The sequence below is a fragment of the Argiope bruennichi genome, chromosome 6 (assembly GCF_947563725.1).
Source record: "Argiope bruennichi chromosome 6, qqArgBrue1.1, whole genome shotgun sequence".
NCBI classification, from domain to species: Eukaryota; Metazoa; Arthropoda; class Arachnida; order Araneae; family Araneidae; genus Argiope; species Argiope bruennichi.
This window is the reverse complement of record NC_079156.1, coordinates 96,560,716-96,580,870: the sequence shown is the minus strand read 5'-3', so window position 1 is coordinate 96,580,870 and position 20,155 is coordinate 96,560,716. Positions and strand designations below refer to the sequence as shown.

Here is a 20,155-nt window from a genome sequence, read left to right as displayed (position 1 = left end):
ATTTTGTTGGGAAACATGCTTTTTTTAAACCATGCAGTTATAGATTATCTTAAATATGAAAGAATAAATTAAAAAACAAGCATTACTTTTTTGAGATTGGTTATAAGGCGAATACTACAATCTATTTTATTTTGTTTAAAAGGTTATCGAAATAAACAGATTAAACAATATTATTAAGCAGTTCTAATTAATTTTTTTAAACTTTTTTTATTGAAATTTAATACTATTAAAATTATTAAAGAACTTTTATATAAAACTTAATTCTAGAAGAAAATAGCATTAAATTTAGTTGCCAGTATTTCTGATATCATTTCATCATATATTTTATATTAATTCTAAGTTTCGGAAAATAAGGTTTATAAAAAGTGAGAATCTTAAAACTTTAAACGAGCAATTCTTGAATATATATAAATTTATTTCGTGCATCTCGGAAAAGGTTCTAACGATTTGAATCAAATTTTATATTTAGATAAAATTCTGGTTTTTAAGTTTATCTATATAGGTGTCTTTTCTGAAAAAAAAAGCGACTTTACACTCACAGAAAAACCTTTTTTTATAATTAGCTGTTCGAGCCTTTTTCTGTCTATTTTCATGCTGACTATGTCATATAGTGCCGTCTCGGAACCGATTTCACTATGGTAAAATTGAGTGTAAGTTTAAAAACAAAATTAATGATAGATAAGCTGTAAAATGAATACTGTAATATAGCAGATTGTCTGGAATAACATGTTAAACTACGTGCCTACATAATTTTTTTTATTTAAATGACCAGTTCTTATGTAGGTAAAATTGAAAAATATTCATATGTAATCAATATGTAGTTAGTATCTAAATATTTTTTCTAAAAAAACCAGATTTTACCAGAAAAAAAAAAACAACCTTACTGCGAAGTTTGGTCTTCCAGATGTTTAATTCTTATTACTTTTATTTTGAAAAGCTACCAAAATTTACCCTTCTTTATAGATATAAATGGCATAAATTGTCATTCAAATCGTAGCAATTGGAACCATATCAACAAATCGGATATTGTTAGGAGACGAAATATATTTCAGACATTGAAGAAATGTCAGTTAAATAATAACGAGCTAACGAAAGTTGTTTGGCTATATTTATTAATATTGATTGTTTCTTTCGTGAGTATAGGTGTTTTAAAGAATTTTTGTATTTCTATTTTATGTACATTTCTATAACTGAATTATTTGCTTTTGTAAATATGAATGTTTTTTCTGAATTTTAAATAAAAATTGAATTCTAATAATATTAAGTTATGGTTATCTTCGCAGTAGCTGTTGTCTAATGGAATTATTTTGAAAAATATGAATTAACATAGTTGAGAAAAGCTGCAAAAGATTGAAAAAAATAATTGAGTGCAACTGAAATATATTAATGTTTTGCTAGTTTTCATTTTAAGATAGGTAGAAATGCAACAAAATATCTTCAAGATACTGAAACAGCTTCCTTCCTGCATAATGAATTGGAGAGAATAACAACTATTAAAATAACAGATTCGCATGAGTGAGTGCTATTAAGTGAATTATTTCTATTCTGATCTATTGCAATACGAATGAGTGATTCATTTCTGAAAACATTTAATTCCTACAGATTTAGTCATTATTCTAAGATTGTGCACTGTATCTTTTCACAAAGTTATACCAAAAGATAACTATGTAAAAATCTCTAATTCATATGCATCGATTGCCACTACAAACCGTCTGATTTAATATCTTTCTTACACAATAATAAATATATATAAATCTTAATACAATGTTAAGAATATTTTAGTAAGCTATTGTTCAATTTGAAATTAACTTTTTCGCTACTTATTCCAAATAATGGCTGGAGTAAAATTAATTCCTCCAGATGGATTCGAATGTTACTGAAAAAGGGATTTTAAAAAGAATATTTTTTTAAAAAGAGAAAAAGGTATATCTTTTTAATACTTGAATTTTTTTAATTTTGGCTGTGAAAAGTTCTGATTGTAATTACTAAATTAATTCTTCAATACAACGAAAGATAACAAAAGCTTTCATATATTTACCAAAAGATTTAATATCTTCAAAACATAATTTTACATTCACATAAATCATAATATAATCATAATTATATGTGATTATTAATTCATAACTAGATTAGGTAGCAAATTTGTCATAAATGAAGCATATGAACTTGCTAATATCTGTTGGAATTATTTCCATTATTTCGATGAATCATGATCATTCTTTGAAAATAAACATTTTATAAATCTATAAAAGTAAAAATGAAGTTTTAAATTGAAAATTGAATCTTTTTATTTTCCAAAGTAATTTTTAATTTGTATTCATAAATTCCTGTTTTTCCTGTAAAGTTTTATATTTTTTCATTCTTAATCAGTTTGGAAAGTTAATAAAATAGAATGTTACGTTTTTATGTAAACAGAGAACAGCTGGAATAATATTTGTTCAGTGATTTGTCTGTTGAAGCGAATGAGTCGAAATTGTTTATTTTGAGAAACGCTTTTATTTTCTGAACTGTTAAGCAAGTTTTTCCCTCATTCTTAATGAGTTTCAGATGCGCTTAACAATTGCGTTATTTGCTTTAGAGTAAAAATGTTAGAAATTTTGAAGGTTAGAAAAGGGGTAAGACCAATATTCTTTAAAGAAATATCGAATTATAATAATGAAAATTATTATTATCTCTAATAGAAAATTCTGAAAAATTGTGAATATTCCAGATAAAAAAAAGACGACGAGTTTGTTACCTATCATTCAATAGGAAAACTAATTTTTTACGAAATGCAGATTTATACTGACAGGTATGATTATTATGATGTAATTTCTTAAAAATAACAACTTCTGATATAACTTTTTACTTTCTCTTATGCGAAGCATACAAAGATAAAATATCTCAATTATGAAAACATCGAACTCTAGATTTTGATTTCATATCATCCGAATCCGAAAAACATTTTTAGAATCTTGTTTGTCTATATAGGAACACAATAACTAAAAAAAGGTTTTGAATTAAGTAAATGAAATTTAACATATAGTCTTCGCACCAAATTAGTAGGTTTCTACTAAATTTTGATCAAAATCTTTTTAGAGAAAGTCTGTCTCTTCGGCTCTTCGAGAGCAAGTAAACAAAATAACTATAAGACGTAAAACGTTAGATACAAATTGGTAATAAGCAATATAAATCTAATATCTAAAATGTAGATCTAAGTAAAGTTTAAAATCAAAGCCTTCAAGGGGTTATCATCTGTCTGTCTATCCTTTCAAAAACTTGTAAACAAGATAACTCAAAAATGCAATGACAAACTTTTTTTTATGCGATCTTTTGACTACTTTTATAATCTCGGATGGAAGTTCTGTTTCAATAGTTCGAAAATCTCAACAAAATACTCCATGTAGTACTCATAAGCTCCATGTTTGACATAAAAATGAATATGTTCTCTTAAAGTTATTAAGTTGTTGTTACTAATTTTATAATTTCTCCAATGGATTACATTTTATAATGATATTTACTCTTTTCTATGATTCAGAACCACTGCTATTTTACACTTTTAATTCTTCAGATAGTTCCTTTCGAATGCAAATAGATATTTTAATATGCTATCTTTTTTTTCAGTAACATTTTACTAAATCAGTGATTTATTAAATCAAAAGACTTCTTCATATCATAATATCAAACTTCAGATTAGATATTAATTGCAACTTTAGATATTTAAAGATTATTTTATATTTATTTAAACATTTTGAAACAATCAAATGACCTAGGCATAGAAAAATGTCACATTTTAGTAACTTCACACATTTTATGAGTTTTAATTATTCTAGAAATTAAAATTGTCATTAAATGACAAACTCTTCACAGAATAAACCTATTTGTGCAGTTATTCGTGTAGGGATGGCGAACCAATGGCATGCGACTTTATTTGATAAATTGAACTTTTCCCAATTCGATTGGTAAGAAATTGAATAATTTGAGATGCAACTGATTGATTTCCAGTCTAGTTCAGTACGGATTAAAAAATTTAATGAAACAAGGAAAAAGTTGGAATTGATTGAAACAGAAAAGTTAACAAGCAAAATAAGTAAAAATGCCAGGAACGAACTTTTGGAAATATGGAATTCGATTCCAGACATATTTAACTGTTCGAAGAAACTGGCTCATGCTATTTTAACCATATTTGCATCTACTTAAATCTGCGAGTTATTATTTTTAGAGATAAATAACATTAAAGACTCGCTTAGAAACCGTTTGGCAGATGACTCCAATTCAGCATTCTGATAAAAGTAATATCTTACAATCCTAATATAGGTTATTTGTCATTTAATCTATAACAACAGAAGTCACACTTATGTTACTTTATTTTGAATTACACGTATAACTAAAACATCTACTACTATACAGTGCAAAAAGTATTTTTTCGTAGTAAATAAAGAGTTTTGAGTTGTTAGTATTTAGTTTCATTATTTTTTCAATAATAACAAGTCAAAATGTTTTGATGGCACGTTTAAACCTCATTAAACATTTCTTTAGAAAAAATGACACGTTGATCCGTAAAGGTTCGCTACTCCTGGAATAAAATATTAAAAGTTGAGGAACTATGCACATCTAGCAAATAGATGCAAAAGATTCCATGAGTGTTTGATTAAAGAAATATGTCACGTTTAAGTTGCAAATATTATGATTTTAAAATAAAGTATTATGGCATATTTTAATGAGGCCACATTATTAATTTGTAAAAATGAATTCTACATCGAAATGAAGGGATGTATTTTGTAATGCATACATATTCTGCAATTATTATATATTTTATTCGGAAAAGGATTAATTAATTAATTATATATTATTTTTGAAAAATCGTTTGTTTTTTATATTACAGATGTTAACATTTTTTCTCTTTTGAATGTGAATTAATTTTCTAGCAAAGTAAACTAATTTTTTTTTTTTTTTTGAAAAAAAAGTCTTGATTTTTCCGCTATTTTATTTCAGTTAGTTGTGGTACTTTGAAACCTTCACAAGTTTTTCACTTGTACATTTTTGTTACCTTTGTTTAATTTATAATCTTAGTTTCAAGTTAAAAAGGAAATGAAAACATTTAAAAAAATAAATCGTTTTGTTTTTGAAAAGGATGAAATAAATTTTACAGTTTCATCTACCGAAAATCTAACGAACTGTAGACAAAAATACAAACTATGACAGGAAAATCATTTTATTCCGATTAAAAGATCAGATGTTTGTGGAACAGAAAACAGGTGAATAAATAATAGAAAGTATTCTTGTTTTGAGATAAAGTATCAATAAAGCTTATTTTATTTTAAATAATACAAAATGAAAAAATATTTTTTTTTTAAATAAAGACTCGCATTTAGATGTTGGTTATAGATTATTATGATAATCTTTGAAAAACGAAAACAAAATTTATTCACATGCTAAATTTGTATTTTTTTAGAAGAGCGAAAAAATTAAAATAAAAAAAAACCTCACCTAAATGTAAAATATTTGCAAAAAATATGCATCTCATTTATGTAACCATCCCTGATAGAATTTTTAAAAAAGTATTTTATGGGCATTTAATTTATTTTAGATCACTGAAATATATGTGTTAAAATTTATTGGACTTTGAAATTTCATGATGTGGCTATTAAATAATTACAGGGGCTTATAAGTTTTATAACTTTTTTTTTATTGCGATATATTTTGTTTTAAGAAAAAAAATAAGTCAAGAATTAATTTTGTTAATTGAATCCATAAAATAAATGTTCAATAATATGTAATAAATATTAAAACCAATCTTATATATTAAAATGAAAAACCTTTTAATTATAAATGAAGTTTTATAAATAACCGAAAGAATCCATCATCATATAAGATATCTACAAAACGTTTTTGCGGAATATTATTTTTTTCCTAATTTTATTTTTATATTTGAAATAATTAATTAGTAAATCGCTTGGCATGAATTTTTAATTTTATCATGTAACGTCGATGCTATTCGTTAATAGTGTAATGACTCGCAAGATATTGAAATCGCTCAATATGAATGGTCTGTTTTACATATGAATCTGTTTTACGAATTTTTTACAATAAATTTTTTAACAAATTTAACAAACGATGTTTTAATTTAAATGCAAATAAAATTTAACTATCTGACAACAAATCATGACACTTTCTCCTCAGTAAGCATTTCTTCAAATGTAAATTTATAGGTTCGATTTAAATGTTTCTGGTCATAAGGCATATCTATTTTTACATTTTAAGGGAATGTTAAACGCAGAAAGTGATCTTTATTCTACAATTTTTTTCGGAGAAAGCACTATTTTTGATGTTGTTTAATACTGTTGAATTCAGTAATTTGATTCCTTTTTAAGGAAGAAGACTTTTTATGATTTGAAAATACACCTGATAAAATATATTTCTTATGCACCTGTAATCCTAGTTATTTTATGGTTTCCTTGAGCTTTTTTGAACGCATATCACGTTTAAGCTATTCCTTGACACATTTTTCGAATAAAAATATATTTACCGTATTAGTTGTCTTAGGTGGTCGGATGATTCGTCTGGAATATTAGTTACGCTTAGTTTTTATTAAATCTCTTATGCGTAATTTTGGCTTTAATGACTTCATCAAAAATATTTTTAAGCGACAAATTGTAACATACAATAGAGCTGTTTTATTTTAACAGCCTAACACTTGTTCTATTTATTATACAAATGAATCTTCCTAATGGAGTCAAGTCTCATGACATCATTTCCTTTAAAACATAACAATTCGAGTAATCTATCATCGAACTAAATGTCATCTTTCACAATATTGTAACTTTATTGTGTTATTCCTTATATAGACAATATAAAAAATAAGCAGAATTCTTCTTTAGATTTCAACAATAGAAGAAAAAAATCACTTGATATATATTTGACGAAACAATGAAAATGGACTGAGTTTCATTACAATAATGAAATATATTGTTGAAAATTATATTATATTATATACAGGGTGGTCAAAAAAACAACAACTTCCCCTATATATGAAACCCTAGCGGCCTATCCGCTCAACCAATCGAACCAAAATTTCAGACATGGTTGTTTGAAAGTATGCGCTGGAGATTGTGATGATTCTAAACAACGCAGAGGTTACGGTTACAGTGAGAGACTTTCGAGTAGTAACACCCACTTTTTCCTTGCGCAAATTGATCAGCGTATTGAAAAACCACAAATGGCGTTGAAACGATTAGCGTGTGACGAAAATTGCCGTCGTAAAGCATTTGCAAAGAACAGCGTTATAAAAGACTAATGACAACATAGAGAGGAGGGGCTTTGACGCAATTTACATGCAATCCACAGGGTTAGACAGTAGAAGTATCAATCGCATACTGCAAGAAGTGTTGCTTGCAATTTATAATTACCGAAAACCACAGTTCTCAGGCTTCTGCGCTCTGTTCTGCGGATGTTTACTTATCGGTTTTAGCTCGTCCAGATATTGCAGTCTGGAGATGAGGAACTGCGTGTGGACTACGCAAATTTTTCCCTCATCAGATATGATGAAGATGACAGATGGCCGCTGCAGATAATATGGACGGATGAGGCACACTTCTTTTTAAGTGGAAACGTTAACACAAAGAACTGTGTTCACAGGGCTGGCAAAAACACTCACGATGTGGCACCAGTGCCTTTACACGAAGCCAAAGTGACTGTGTGGTGCGGCATCGCTAGTACATTTGTTCTCGGTCCGTTCTTTTTCGAAGAGGTCAGGTCACTACCACAGGTTTGAAATCGTGCTCTGTCACAAGTGCTCGGTATAAATCAATGTTGCAGAATTACGTTATTCCTTAATTGCAGCAACGAAATGTCATTAGGGGCATTGTATGGATGCAAGATGGGGCTCCTCCACACGTCACCCAATGTGTTCGACCAGTGCTGCAACAACACTTTGGTGATAGTCATCTCTAGTAACTTTGCAGTTTCATGGCCACCGCGATCCTCCGACATCACTCCTATGGATTTCTGGTTCTGGGGTTATCTGAAATCTAAGGTGTACACGTCTGGTCCACGAGATGTGTCAGAATTGCAAGATGCCACAACGCGTGAAATTATGCATATTCCTCTTTTCATGTTACGTTCGGCATTGTTGTCCACAATCTCCCGAATGCAATGCGTTGTCGCCTGCGAAGGTGAACACGTTGAAAACCTGTAATTATAACTTTCCATTCCAATAAAAGCTTTTTTTCTCTTTCCTCTCTGTGTTGTCATTAGTCCTTTATAATGCTCTTCTTTGCAAATGCTTTACGCCGGCAATTTTCGCTAATCGTTCCAACGCCATTTGTGGTTTTTCAATACGCTGATCAATTTGCGCAAAGAAAAAATGGATGTTTGTATTCGAAAATTTCGAAATTCTCTCACTGTAACCGTAACCGTGAGCTCTGCGTTGTTTAGAATCATCACAATCTCCAGCGCATGCCTTCAAACAACCATGTCTGAAATTTTGGTTCGATTGGTTGAGCGGAAGGTCGCTAGGGTTTCATATATAGGGGAAGTTTTTTTGACCACCTGTAATATATATATATATATATATATATATATATATATATATATATAAACTTTTGAAATTCAGAAAAAATTGATATATTGACCAAAAAAATTATATTAAAAAACTACAATTTTTTTCAGTTTTAATACAGATAGTAAAGATAGTTTTTGGGCAATGATATTTTAGGAAATTATTGGCGAGAATTGAAAAAATCTCGTTTTGTTTTCAATTATTTCAATTCCCATTAACATTTAAAAAGAATCGATCGAAATGTCCGTACATTTGTAATTCTAGATGAAAAATTCTGACCCGTAAAATGCAAATTTATACAGCATAGGCTCACATATATATTCTCCCATATTATTAGTAGAGATATCTCACACTAGTACTGCGTTTCTATGTTAAAATTTTTAGAGTAGCCTCAAAATTTTTGCCCTTGTATTGTTCGCTTTTATTCATTTTATTTAGGTTTAAAGAGAGGAAATTTATAATCAAATTTTTTCTTCATTTTTTAAAGTTCTGAAATATTCTAAAATTATATTATTTCCATTACAATTCAATTTTTCGAATTTAATTATTAGTCAACCGATTAATTTGGTTTAAAATTTCCTTTTAAATCGAAAGCGAACTCTGATAGTGAATTTCGAAAAACAAAATTGAATATAAATTTCCATAATATTTGTAATAATTTAGTAAGCGAAATAAAAAAAAAAAATCATAAACTTGTTTTTATTAGAGTGCTGAAATATAGAACATTATTTTGTTTGATAAAAAATTATTAACTTTGATAAATAGTAACTAATTACTTCTAAGTTTATTTTTTAAAAAATGCCAGTTTTTTAAAAATCTTTTTATAATATTTAAATTTTATTATTAGTTTTTTAAAAAGGTTTTATTTAATTTTAAAAATCATGGCAGCAGTAATCTACATTCAAAATATTCTTATAGAAATTATTTAAATGTCGTCGCGTACATTGTCTAATTTAAAGAAAATCAAAAGTTATGATTACTAATTGCTTTTTCTTATATAAGTTAGCACTATTAAAATAATTAAAACTGTTATATTTACACTTCATTATTTATTATCGAGTCAGCATAATTTTCCTTTTCACTATGCATTTTTGTCACTTATATTTATACCAGGGAAAGTTTAATGCGTTTATTTATAATAAAATAAAATTCTTATATCTATCTTATTAAAATGCCGTTAAATGTCAGTTGCCGTTAAATGGCTCTCATGCTTTTCAGCTACATTAGTAAAGTTTTTCTTTCATTAATTATACAAAAACTGTCCGGATAAAACTAATCGAAACTATCATACTTATTTTTATTATTTATTACCGAATCAAAACAATTTTTATTTAATTTGTACATCTTTGACATAAATTGTAGAAGGGATTCCACGAGGAATTCATTCATGACAATGATTTTTGCCTGACTCTCATATAAAGGTCGTCTCATCCCATATCTATCTACAAGAATTTCAAAAACTGTGTTAATTCGTTGCTTTTATCATTAATAAACCCAAAAATTATCACTTGAAAAAGGAGTCGATACTATCCTAGCAATATTTTATTATTTATTACAGAATCAAAGTGAATATATTTATATTTTGTATGAGATTTTTTTCAAAACAAGTTTTGAAAAAAATTTTGCTTAAAAATATTATACAAAAGTGATAATTGTTTTCTAAATGTGATCACTTGTTTCTGAATGAATGAGATAGAGAGATTTATGTATTAGCAGTCGTTCTAAAAGTAAAATTTTTTTCTGTGATTTGATTCTTAATAATCATTTAATTATCTTTTTTTTTTCTTTTGTACTGAAGATTCCAGATTAATATTGTAAGGTGAAATTTTAGATTATTGTAGCCCATAATCATTTTAAAAGAGAAAGCGAATTGTTTTAAGTTTCGTCAATAAACGACAAATTGTAGGAATAGTTCATCAAATTACCAACAAGATTTTTTAATAATTCAGAAACAAGGATTGCTCTAAATAAATAAGAAACAGATATTTCAGCAGTTTGATAAAACTCGCTACACTGATTGGAGACAGCTGCCCAAGCTGAAACAGTGCGAGTTATTTATATTATTACTTTGAAAACCGCGAATAAAAAGAATTTATCGCAGATCTGCTAATAACAAACCTTTTTATTTTTCATCTTGTTGTTTAATGCATGAAATGGCCTTGAATTTCTTGAATGTTATGACTGTTAGACTGATTGTCGAAATGTGTTTGTCGAAATTCAGACTGTTTAGAAAATGCTTTTTAATGCTGAATATGCTAATTAGATTCACTTAAACATATGCATGTAGCAAGGCTACTTTTGTACTATTTTGCTTTATTTTTAATGTATCTTACAATCATTCTTTATGAAACCAATGGGTAGATTTTGAACAGTTTAACACATACGATGTAAATATACAAATTGTTGGATAAAATAAATTCAGAAATATTTTCTTACGCCAGTATGGTTTGAAATTCCAAACTGCTCTTCAATTGAGAAATTCTTCTCTTGGATTAAAAACATATAAAATATTAGAAATTTTCTGTCAGATAATTAACAAAATTACATTCAAGCAAAACTGATGTAGTAGAGCTAGTTATGAAAGTTAATTAAGCTTCTGAAATCAGTTTGGTTTTATCAGATTAATTTAGTACTTAAAAACAATCTGAAAACAACATGTGTTGTTACATTTCTGGGACTAAAAAAATTATTTTTATACTAACTGGAATTATAGTTCCTGAACTAAAAATTTCTGACTGTAAAAATGTAAAATGTGGATGTAAAATTACTCTTTTAGATGGAAAATATTACAGCTATTATTAATTAGATTTATATTTTGAATTTATATTCATTATGAAACAAGAAACTGAAATTCATTCATTTTGAATTTATTCCAAATTTTTTGTTTTATTTATGTCACAAAATGTATTGTATTAAATTCTCATGCCTGGAAATATTATTAAAAATTCATAGCTTTTCTAAAATTAAATTTCAGTAGCATCTTGACTTTAGATTAAAAACTCCTTTTTCTATCAAAACCATTTTCTTTTCTTAAAAAAATAATTTTATGAATTCTATAAACTGATAAATAGAATTTTTTACTTATTGCATGTTTTGCAACAAGGACAGTTTTTTTTTTAATCCTGGAATGTTTGCAAATTAAGTAATTATCAATATAAGTAAAATCTGAATTATATATATATATATATTTGCATTCTATATCCATGCTGATACAAATATCTTTAGAAAGTATGAAGAAGAGGTAAAACCGTGTTTAAATAAAATGATTTTTTAAAAATATAAATCCGGAATGCTCGAAAGTTTATTGGGTAAGTGCAGATCAAATGTTGAAAGAAGGGAAAAATCAGGCTATTTATAATGTCATTTTTCATTAATATCCAAATAGTAATAAAGAATTTATTCATAATTATAAAAATAGGATTTCTGAAGAATTACACAACAAAATTATCATTATATAATAAATAATAATGAAAAAATAACTATAATTTAATATTATTATATAATGAAAAAATTATATTTATATAATGATATTATATAATATTTCATACTTATATTTATATTTATATAATACTTCATTATAATTATATAATGAGAAAATAACTATAATTTATCGATCTCTCTCTCTCTATATATATATATATATTTATATATATATATTGTATAATACCAATTGGGAAGAATTCTTCAGAATATAGATTTAAAAAATTAATTAATGGGTAGAAAAAAAAATTCCGTGCATTTCAATTAAAATGGGGACAAAATGTAAAAGAAGTTGTGATTTTACCAACCAATAGCTGATATCTGGCCATTATATAAATTTTTCATTCTAAAAAAGTAAGCATTTTTCATAGCTTATATTTATTCAAATCAGTTTTTTTCAAATTTTTTTTCTAAATTTATATAATAAATATGATGACATTAAGAAAAAGCTGCTTTTTTTTTCTGTTGCCAAATCAAGGCGGCCATATTCTAAGTGTATTAAAATTTCAGAAACAGGATTCTTCTAAACATAATTTTTTTGAAAATGAAATCAAGATATTTTTAACATTCCTATGAATTTATTTCAATATCAACTACTTACTTATTAAAATGGAACTGAACATTTTGGGACACTTAATTCAATTTTGTGATAAATCTAGAAAATTTGAATCTGGGGCAAATAATCAAACTTCTAAACTACTCAGACTAATGCAGAACATATGATTACTTAAAACTAAATAGTTTACTAATAAAAATTTGATTTTTCAGAAATAAAATATTTTAAATAGTTATTACTAAAAGAATGAAATACTTACATATAGGCAAAGCAGCTAGCAATCGTACTGCCCCTGATGGAAAGACACATTGTGGGAAAAAAGATTCTAGTATATAATTAGCAAATGTTAATGAAAGTATGACAGTATAAACAGGCGTAAATATCACCATTTGAGACCACATGTACAAAAATGCAGGTAATTCTCCAAAAGATTTCATTAAATATGAATAGTTAGACCCAGAAAATGGAATCGAAGTTCCCAATTCGGCATAACACATAGCCCCAATCATCGATATCAGTCCAGTCGCAGTCCAGATTGTTAGGGCCATACCGACGGATCCAGTATAATTTAACACTCCCTTTGGTGACACGAATATTCCAGCACCTATAATAATTCCCAATGTTATTGCTATTGAGGAACCGAGTCCAATTTCTCGTTTCACGCACACGCTTTCTCTGCTGGAGTCATATTTCTTTTGCGAAGAATCATTCAGTTTGCAATTCTCTGATGAACTAAAGCATGATTTACATCTTCCAAAACACAAACTATGCATCAGTTTAATGGAAAATCCCGTTTCTTCTGGAGTTTTAGCAGTTTCTGAAGAAATTCTATTTTCCATTTCCTGTTCCGCCATTGCGGCCCAAACGACAATGTTCACTAGGAGTTTATAAACTGACTGAAAGCGAACGAAATGATTACCATCTTTTGATTCAAAGCCAATACAGCTGAACTTTTTTGTACGTATTTTATGTCCTTTTTTTGTTTTTTCAGAGATTCGAAAAGAGTATTGTGCTTGTCATCAGTGTTCGTTTAATTTATGTTTGTCATGAAAGGTAATTTGCTTTGCTTTGACATTCCAGCTGTATTGAATTTATTTCCCTACGGTAACGATGCACGACAATTGAAAATAACGTTTCGTGATTAAAAAAGGATGAAATATAAGTACTGAATTTTTTTACAGCAATGAAAAATAAACGTTCTACACTTCTACCGAAGAAGGAAAAATAAACACCTCAATAAAGCCTATTAAGCAGTATTTTGCTTCTTCCTGGAATGAATGCAGTTAATTTTTATTTTGTTAAAAACAAAAGGGGAAAAATACGATTTTCATTGAAGCGCAAAATATGCTGAAACAGCTCATTTTAAATACTTTGCATGTTTTGTTCGAAGGAAATGATGAAGCGTTCCTGTTAAAACATAAAAACGAAATCCTGTTTAAATAAATAAAACTATATAATCACATTTTGGGTATCTATTTATCTAGATACGTTCTGTGCCAGTAAACATGTTTTTACAACTTTGTTATTTGGTCCCAAACAGATCTTCACATTCGCAATATTTATTTAGTGATTCATTTTTGCGTCGTTTGGCTTTTCGTTTTTTAATATTTATAATTCAATAATTATATTTGATTTACCAAAAATAATTTTCTAGGAAAAAAATCAAATTCAAATAAAACAGTCACATTTTTTAATTAATTAATTTTGGCTATAAAATTCCAATTTCAAAATTAAATTTGAAAAAAAAAATAATTCCTGCGTTCATCGCATTTATTCCTTTCAACCTCACTCAGAAATAAATTGAAATAATTATAATTAAAAATATGAAACAAATTAATTTAAATAAAAATAAATTTAAATAAAGTTAATAATAATGAAAAAATAATGAATATCACCAAACGATAAAGGATATCAAAATTTTAAAAATAGGTTAGTTTGCATTGTAAATTGCATTTGAAAAGCATATTATTCTTCAGAAATAAATAAAAATATGATCAACAATTAAATAATTCTCATTAATATCATTATATAAAATTCCATGTCTGTTGATTTCAATGCAACGTAAATGAAATAATTAAATTCAATGAAAAGAATTTTATTTATGTTGAATCAGTTCATGACAATTCTTTCAAAAACGAAGCAGGAGTTGAAACTTTCATAGGTTTTATTTTCACACATATATGGACACGGACATTTCTAAACTACCACACAAGCACACCACAGCACAAAGACACGAGATAGAGAGTGTACATGTCGCCGAGTCGGCGTCTCAAATACATCTGGTTAGGGGAACAGATTTTTCCCTTTTCTCCACCAGAGGGAATCAAAACTCTAACATCCCCCCTCCCCGGATGAAGACCTTCATAAAATTGCATACTATAGTTACAATAAAACAATAAATTCACAATAATAAAAATTATACAATTAATATAAATACAAATACAATTCTGATTATTAATTTTCATTATATATATTATAAACTAAAACAAATAACAATAACATTAATACACTTCATTTCCAGGGGATGAAATAGCTATATCACGGACATTTCGTTTTAGGATATTACTATTTGGTAAATTAATATTGACTACTCTAATTTGGTTGTCACTACCGTGGAAAACTTCAGTGATTCTTCCTAACAACCACTTTGTTCCAGGTAAATTTTCATTTTTTATCAGAACGAGAGTTCCGAGTTTTATATCATTCTTTTTGAATTTTCATTTGTGATGTTGTTGTAAACTGCAAAAATAATCCTGTTTCCATATTTTCCAAATATTTTGAGAAAATTTTGTAATTTTTAGCCATTTTGATAATCGATTTTCATTTAAGTTAATTGTTCGGCAATTCTATTAATTGGTCTGCCACTCAAAAAATGACCAGGTGACAAAGTTTCAAAATCGTCGAATTCTGGAGATAGTGGAGTAAGGGGTCTAGAATTTAGGACGTCTTCAATCTCAGCCAAAATTGTTAGAAATTCTTCCAGAGTTAGTTTTTGATTTTCAAGTACGCGTTTTAAATGGAATTTAAAGGATTTTACTCTGTCTTCCCAAATACCTCCAAAATTCGGTGATTTTGGTATAATGAACTTCCATTTAATAGATTATGAAATTAAAAGTTCACTTAAATATTGATCAGGAGAGTTGATTTTGATTTTAGAGCTGTTTAAGTTCTTTGTTTGCACCGACAAATGTTTTTGAATCGTCAGTAAGGATTTTTGCACATATACCTCTCCTTCCAAAGAAACGCTTTAAACTTGCAATAAAGCAGTCAGATGTTTGATCAGTTACGAAATCAAGATGCAAGGTTTTAGTACATAAGCACACATAAATTACAACATAAACTTTGCTCAATATACCTTTTCTCTGGTTTCTGAATTTTAAGAAGAATGGTCCAGCAAAATCAATACCAGTAATATTGAATACATGATTAGGAGTTACACGATCAGCTGGTAAATCACCCATTAATTGCGATGTTAAAACAGGTTTGTTTTTCACACAAGTAATGCAATTGAATATCATCTTTTTACAATTATGTTTACCATTTATTGGCCAAAATTTCTGACGTACTTGATACAACGAAGCTTGTGCTCCCAAATGGAAATATTTCTTATGATAATGCTCTAAAATATTGTAAGTTAAAATATGATTCGATGGTAACACAATAGGACATTTTGAATAAACATTTAATTTGGAATTTTTTAACTTGCCTCCCACTCTTAAAATATCATTTTCGTCCAAAATTACATTTAAGGTTGACAGCTTACTTTTCTTTGAAACATTCTTGCCTCTTTTCAAATTTCTGATTTCCTCTTTAAACTTACCACGTTAAACCATTCGGATTAATTGGTTTTCTGCCTGAATCCTTTCATCAGCCGTAATGGACCCTGGAGTCCTTGACTGAGAGTACCTGCAATTAGCTAAAAATCTAAAAATATACGAAATAATAAGAATCTAGTCATTTGTGATTTTGAGAAGAAGTTTATCGAGAAAATAATCACAATGAGTTCCGGTTACAGTCATTACTATGTTGTTCGCTGGAACATAGTCTTTCTTTAGTTCGTTTGCTACTTCAACTTCGTTGAATTCGCTGTTCACTGTGTTGTCAAGGCATAGATCTGGGTTAGACAACCAACCTGGACCATACCACCAAACATCATCTTGCACTAACACTCGGATTGACAGTCCTTGGGTTAACTTGTCTGCGGGGTTCGTCTTTCCTCTCCAGTAATTCCACTGGTCTCGATTGGTTTTCTCCTGGATCTCACGTACGCGATTTCTCACAAACTCCTTCCATCGTAGAGGGTCTCCTTTTATCCAATGAAGGCTAATTTGCGAATCGGACCAGAAGAAGAGGAGGTCAGATGTAATCCAAGGAAATGCTCGTTTTAAGTATTTTGCTAACCTGGCAGAAACAAGGGCTCCCATGAGTTCGAGTCTGGGAAGACTAAATTTTTTCAATGGAGCTAGGCGGCATTTTGCCACTATGAAACTGGAGTTTACCTTCCCGTTGGTCACTTTCCTGAAGTAGGCCACACAACCATAGGCCTTTGGGCTTGCATCAGAGAAACTGTGAATTTCAGCCATTGGAGTCACTGCATCAAGGAAGCAATGACGAGGCAAAGAAATCTGAGGGATAGTTTTTACCTCATCCAGCCATGACAGAAATGTCTCTTGAATGTCCGGTGGTAGTGGTTCATCCCATTTAATCTCCCGTTCCCATATGTTCTGTAGTAGCAACTTCATTCTAACAGTAAAAGGGGTACCGTCCCCAATGGATCAAACAGCATCCCACACATGCTCAGAATCAATCGCTTTGAAAGATTACTGTCCTTCATCTTAGAAATTTGATGAATGTCTATGGTAAATTTATTGTTGTTATTGTCCGAAATGAGTCCAAGAATTTTTAATGGCACACCTAATTCTACGGATGTTTCACGACGGTCAACATTAGCTTGTTCCCAAGCTTCATTTAGAATTGGGGAGTTCGTAGCGCATCTTCGAAGATTCATGCTGGCCTGACTTAGAATGTAGATAATTTCTTTGCTCAATTTTATAGCTTCGGAAACGCTTGACGGGCCTGCTGCTAGGTCATCTACGTAGAAATAGTTCACCATTTTACACGCTTCTTTATATTCACTTTCGAATTTTTCTAAATGCAGTTTAATAACTGCGGCAAGTAAGAATGGGCTGCATTTCACTCCAAAGGTGACTCTTATATACTGGAATGTTTGAATATTGTGAGGGCTAAAACCGAGATTAGAACAATTCCCTTTTATTCATAAGAATTTTAGAAACTGCCTATCTTCCTCGGTGATCCCTACTTCTAAAAAAGTGCGCTGAATATCTGCACTAAATGCAATTTTGTGTATCCTAAGCCGTAACAAGATTTCAAGTAAATTAGGATTTAAGTTCGGTCCGTTCTCTAAACAATCGTTTAACGATAAAGCGCCTTTTCCCTTTGATGATGCGTCAAAGACAATCCTAACCTTTTTACTATCCTTTCGTTCTCGCACTAGAGCATGATGTGGAAGAAAATAACCCGTGTTTATATTTTGGTCTAAATTCGAATCTACTCGTTCTATAATACCTTCCCTTAAGTGTTCCTTAATGATGCCATCGTATTTAACAAATAATTCCTTGTTTTTATCTAATGTTTTGTTTAAACCGAATAAACGACGTTTTGCAATTTCATAATTACTGCTTAATGCCTTATTATCCTCCTTCCATAACAAACGAGTTATACGTCGTATTTTGTTGAAACGATTTTAAAGTTTCTTTATCTGAAAGCGACACTTCTTTATCCGCATTTATCCCAATCATTTCTAATAACCACAAATCTTTTACCCTATCAAAGCTCGATTCCTCATCATCGACGATCAAATGGTTAGCAGATATCTCCTTACAATCAATTCCCATCTCCTTTCCCAGTAGTAAATATCCGAAAATACTATCAGCTGCAATCAATCTTTTACTAATCCTTATATTCCTTTCGCCTAAAACCTCTGAAATATAATCCGAACCAATCAAATCATCAATACTCTCAGAAGTACTAACATGTGCTAACTCAATTCCCTTTTCCAATGCTATGTTTCTAACAAACTGCTATGGAGTATGAATTTTCGCCGAAGCAATCGAGTCAAAAACAACCGCTTGTATTTCAACGCACCGAGTCGGGTGTTGCACATTCCTCACGTAATCTTCACTATATCGTAAACACGATGCTGAGCGGTTTCACTTTCGAAAGTGTGAATAGCTAAAACTTCCCTGCTCACTGTTTTCAATTCCAATTCCTCGACCACCTCTCTCAAGATGAAGGATTTATTGGCCCCGCAATCCAACCTACAACGCAAGTGCGTCCTTCCCCATCTGCCGTTCACTACAGCTGAAAATGTTTGTAATAAGACCCATCCAGGGGTCTTATTACAAACCCTCGATTCCTCACCCTACTTTTTCTTTTATTTGATTCGGTTCTGAAGGATATGGTAGAAGCGGTATTATTTTCTTTGAGGAAAAAAGTCCCTACCTCGACTGGAGGGGAAATATTATTAGTTTCGGTTTCGGATTGTGGTCTTTCGCAAATTAAAGAATTATGTGAAAAAGAACCACAGAGCTTACAAATTTTTATAATTACTATTGCAGAATTTTCTTATATGATTTTGAAAACATATGAAGCATTTTCCTTTAGCCATTAATAATTTTTTTCTTTTCATTAATATTAAGTGAACAATCATGACTCATGTGTTTTTCAGTACAAAAGATATATTTTTGATTACTCAGTCTATCATTGGCAGAAGGATAGTAGTTTCTTTTTGGATTAAATTTACGATTCGATTCATATTTTTGTTGAAATGAGTCGGCGTGTGTCGTTAAGGCATTCGTATGCGAAGAATATTTATTTTTGCATCCTTGATCAGTTTTGTTTCTAAATAAATGTTCGTTTGCAATAGAAACTTTTGGATTTGCTACTAATAACGAAGCTTCTCTGCATTCTACTTCAATTCTTATGAATTCTACTAAATTAGTGATATTAAACAATTCACCTGCCTTACGTTGACGATTATAATTTAAATTTAATTCTTCGAGTAGATTTTGTAATATTAAAGGGCACAATAGGTTACTATAAGTACCTGTAGCTACATATAATGATTGCAACGATCTAATTTGAGTTTCTATTGCATCATACATTTTTCTTAAGCCTGTTATATTTGAGCAAGTTTTTACTGGATCAGTCAATAAAAGTTTATGCATGTGAGAAGATACGATTATATCTGTTCGGCCAAATCTTTCTTTTAATAACTGTATCGACTCATCATAATTTTGCTCAGTTAATGAAAATTCCAATACGGCATTTGAAGTAATTCCACGGAGATACGTTTTTAGATAAGTAAGTTTCTCAATTTTTGTTAATGAATCATTTTTATGAATTGTGACTTCGAAGGAATTCCAAAAATCTATGAATTGACTGCAATCGACCTGAAAAGTTTTTATATTTAATTTCGGTAAATTAACACTTTGATTTCTTAAGGGGATAACATTTTCCGCGTTATTTGTAACTGGACTCTTTGTCCTTACTTGTGGAAT

At 29.2% G+C, this 20,155-nt stretch overlaps 1 protein-coding gene across 1 annotated transcript in view; it reads right to left on the bottom strand.

Moving 5' to 3' along the window:
- Positions 1 to 13,846, bottom strand: part of LOC129972359 (Y+L amino acid transporter 2-like) — a 42,627-nt gene extending 28,781 nt beyond the window's left edge. Inside the window, exon 1 of the mRNA XM_056086475.1 lies at positions 12,835 to 13,846. Coding sequence (XP_055942450.1) covers positions 12,835 to 13,429 — 595 coding nt within the window. The 5' untranslated portion in view covers positions 13,430 to 13,846. The remainder of the gene's footprint in view (positions 1 to 12,834) is intronic.
- Positions 13,847 to 20,155: the final 6,309 nt, after the last annotated feature.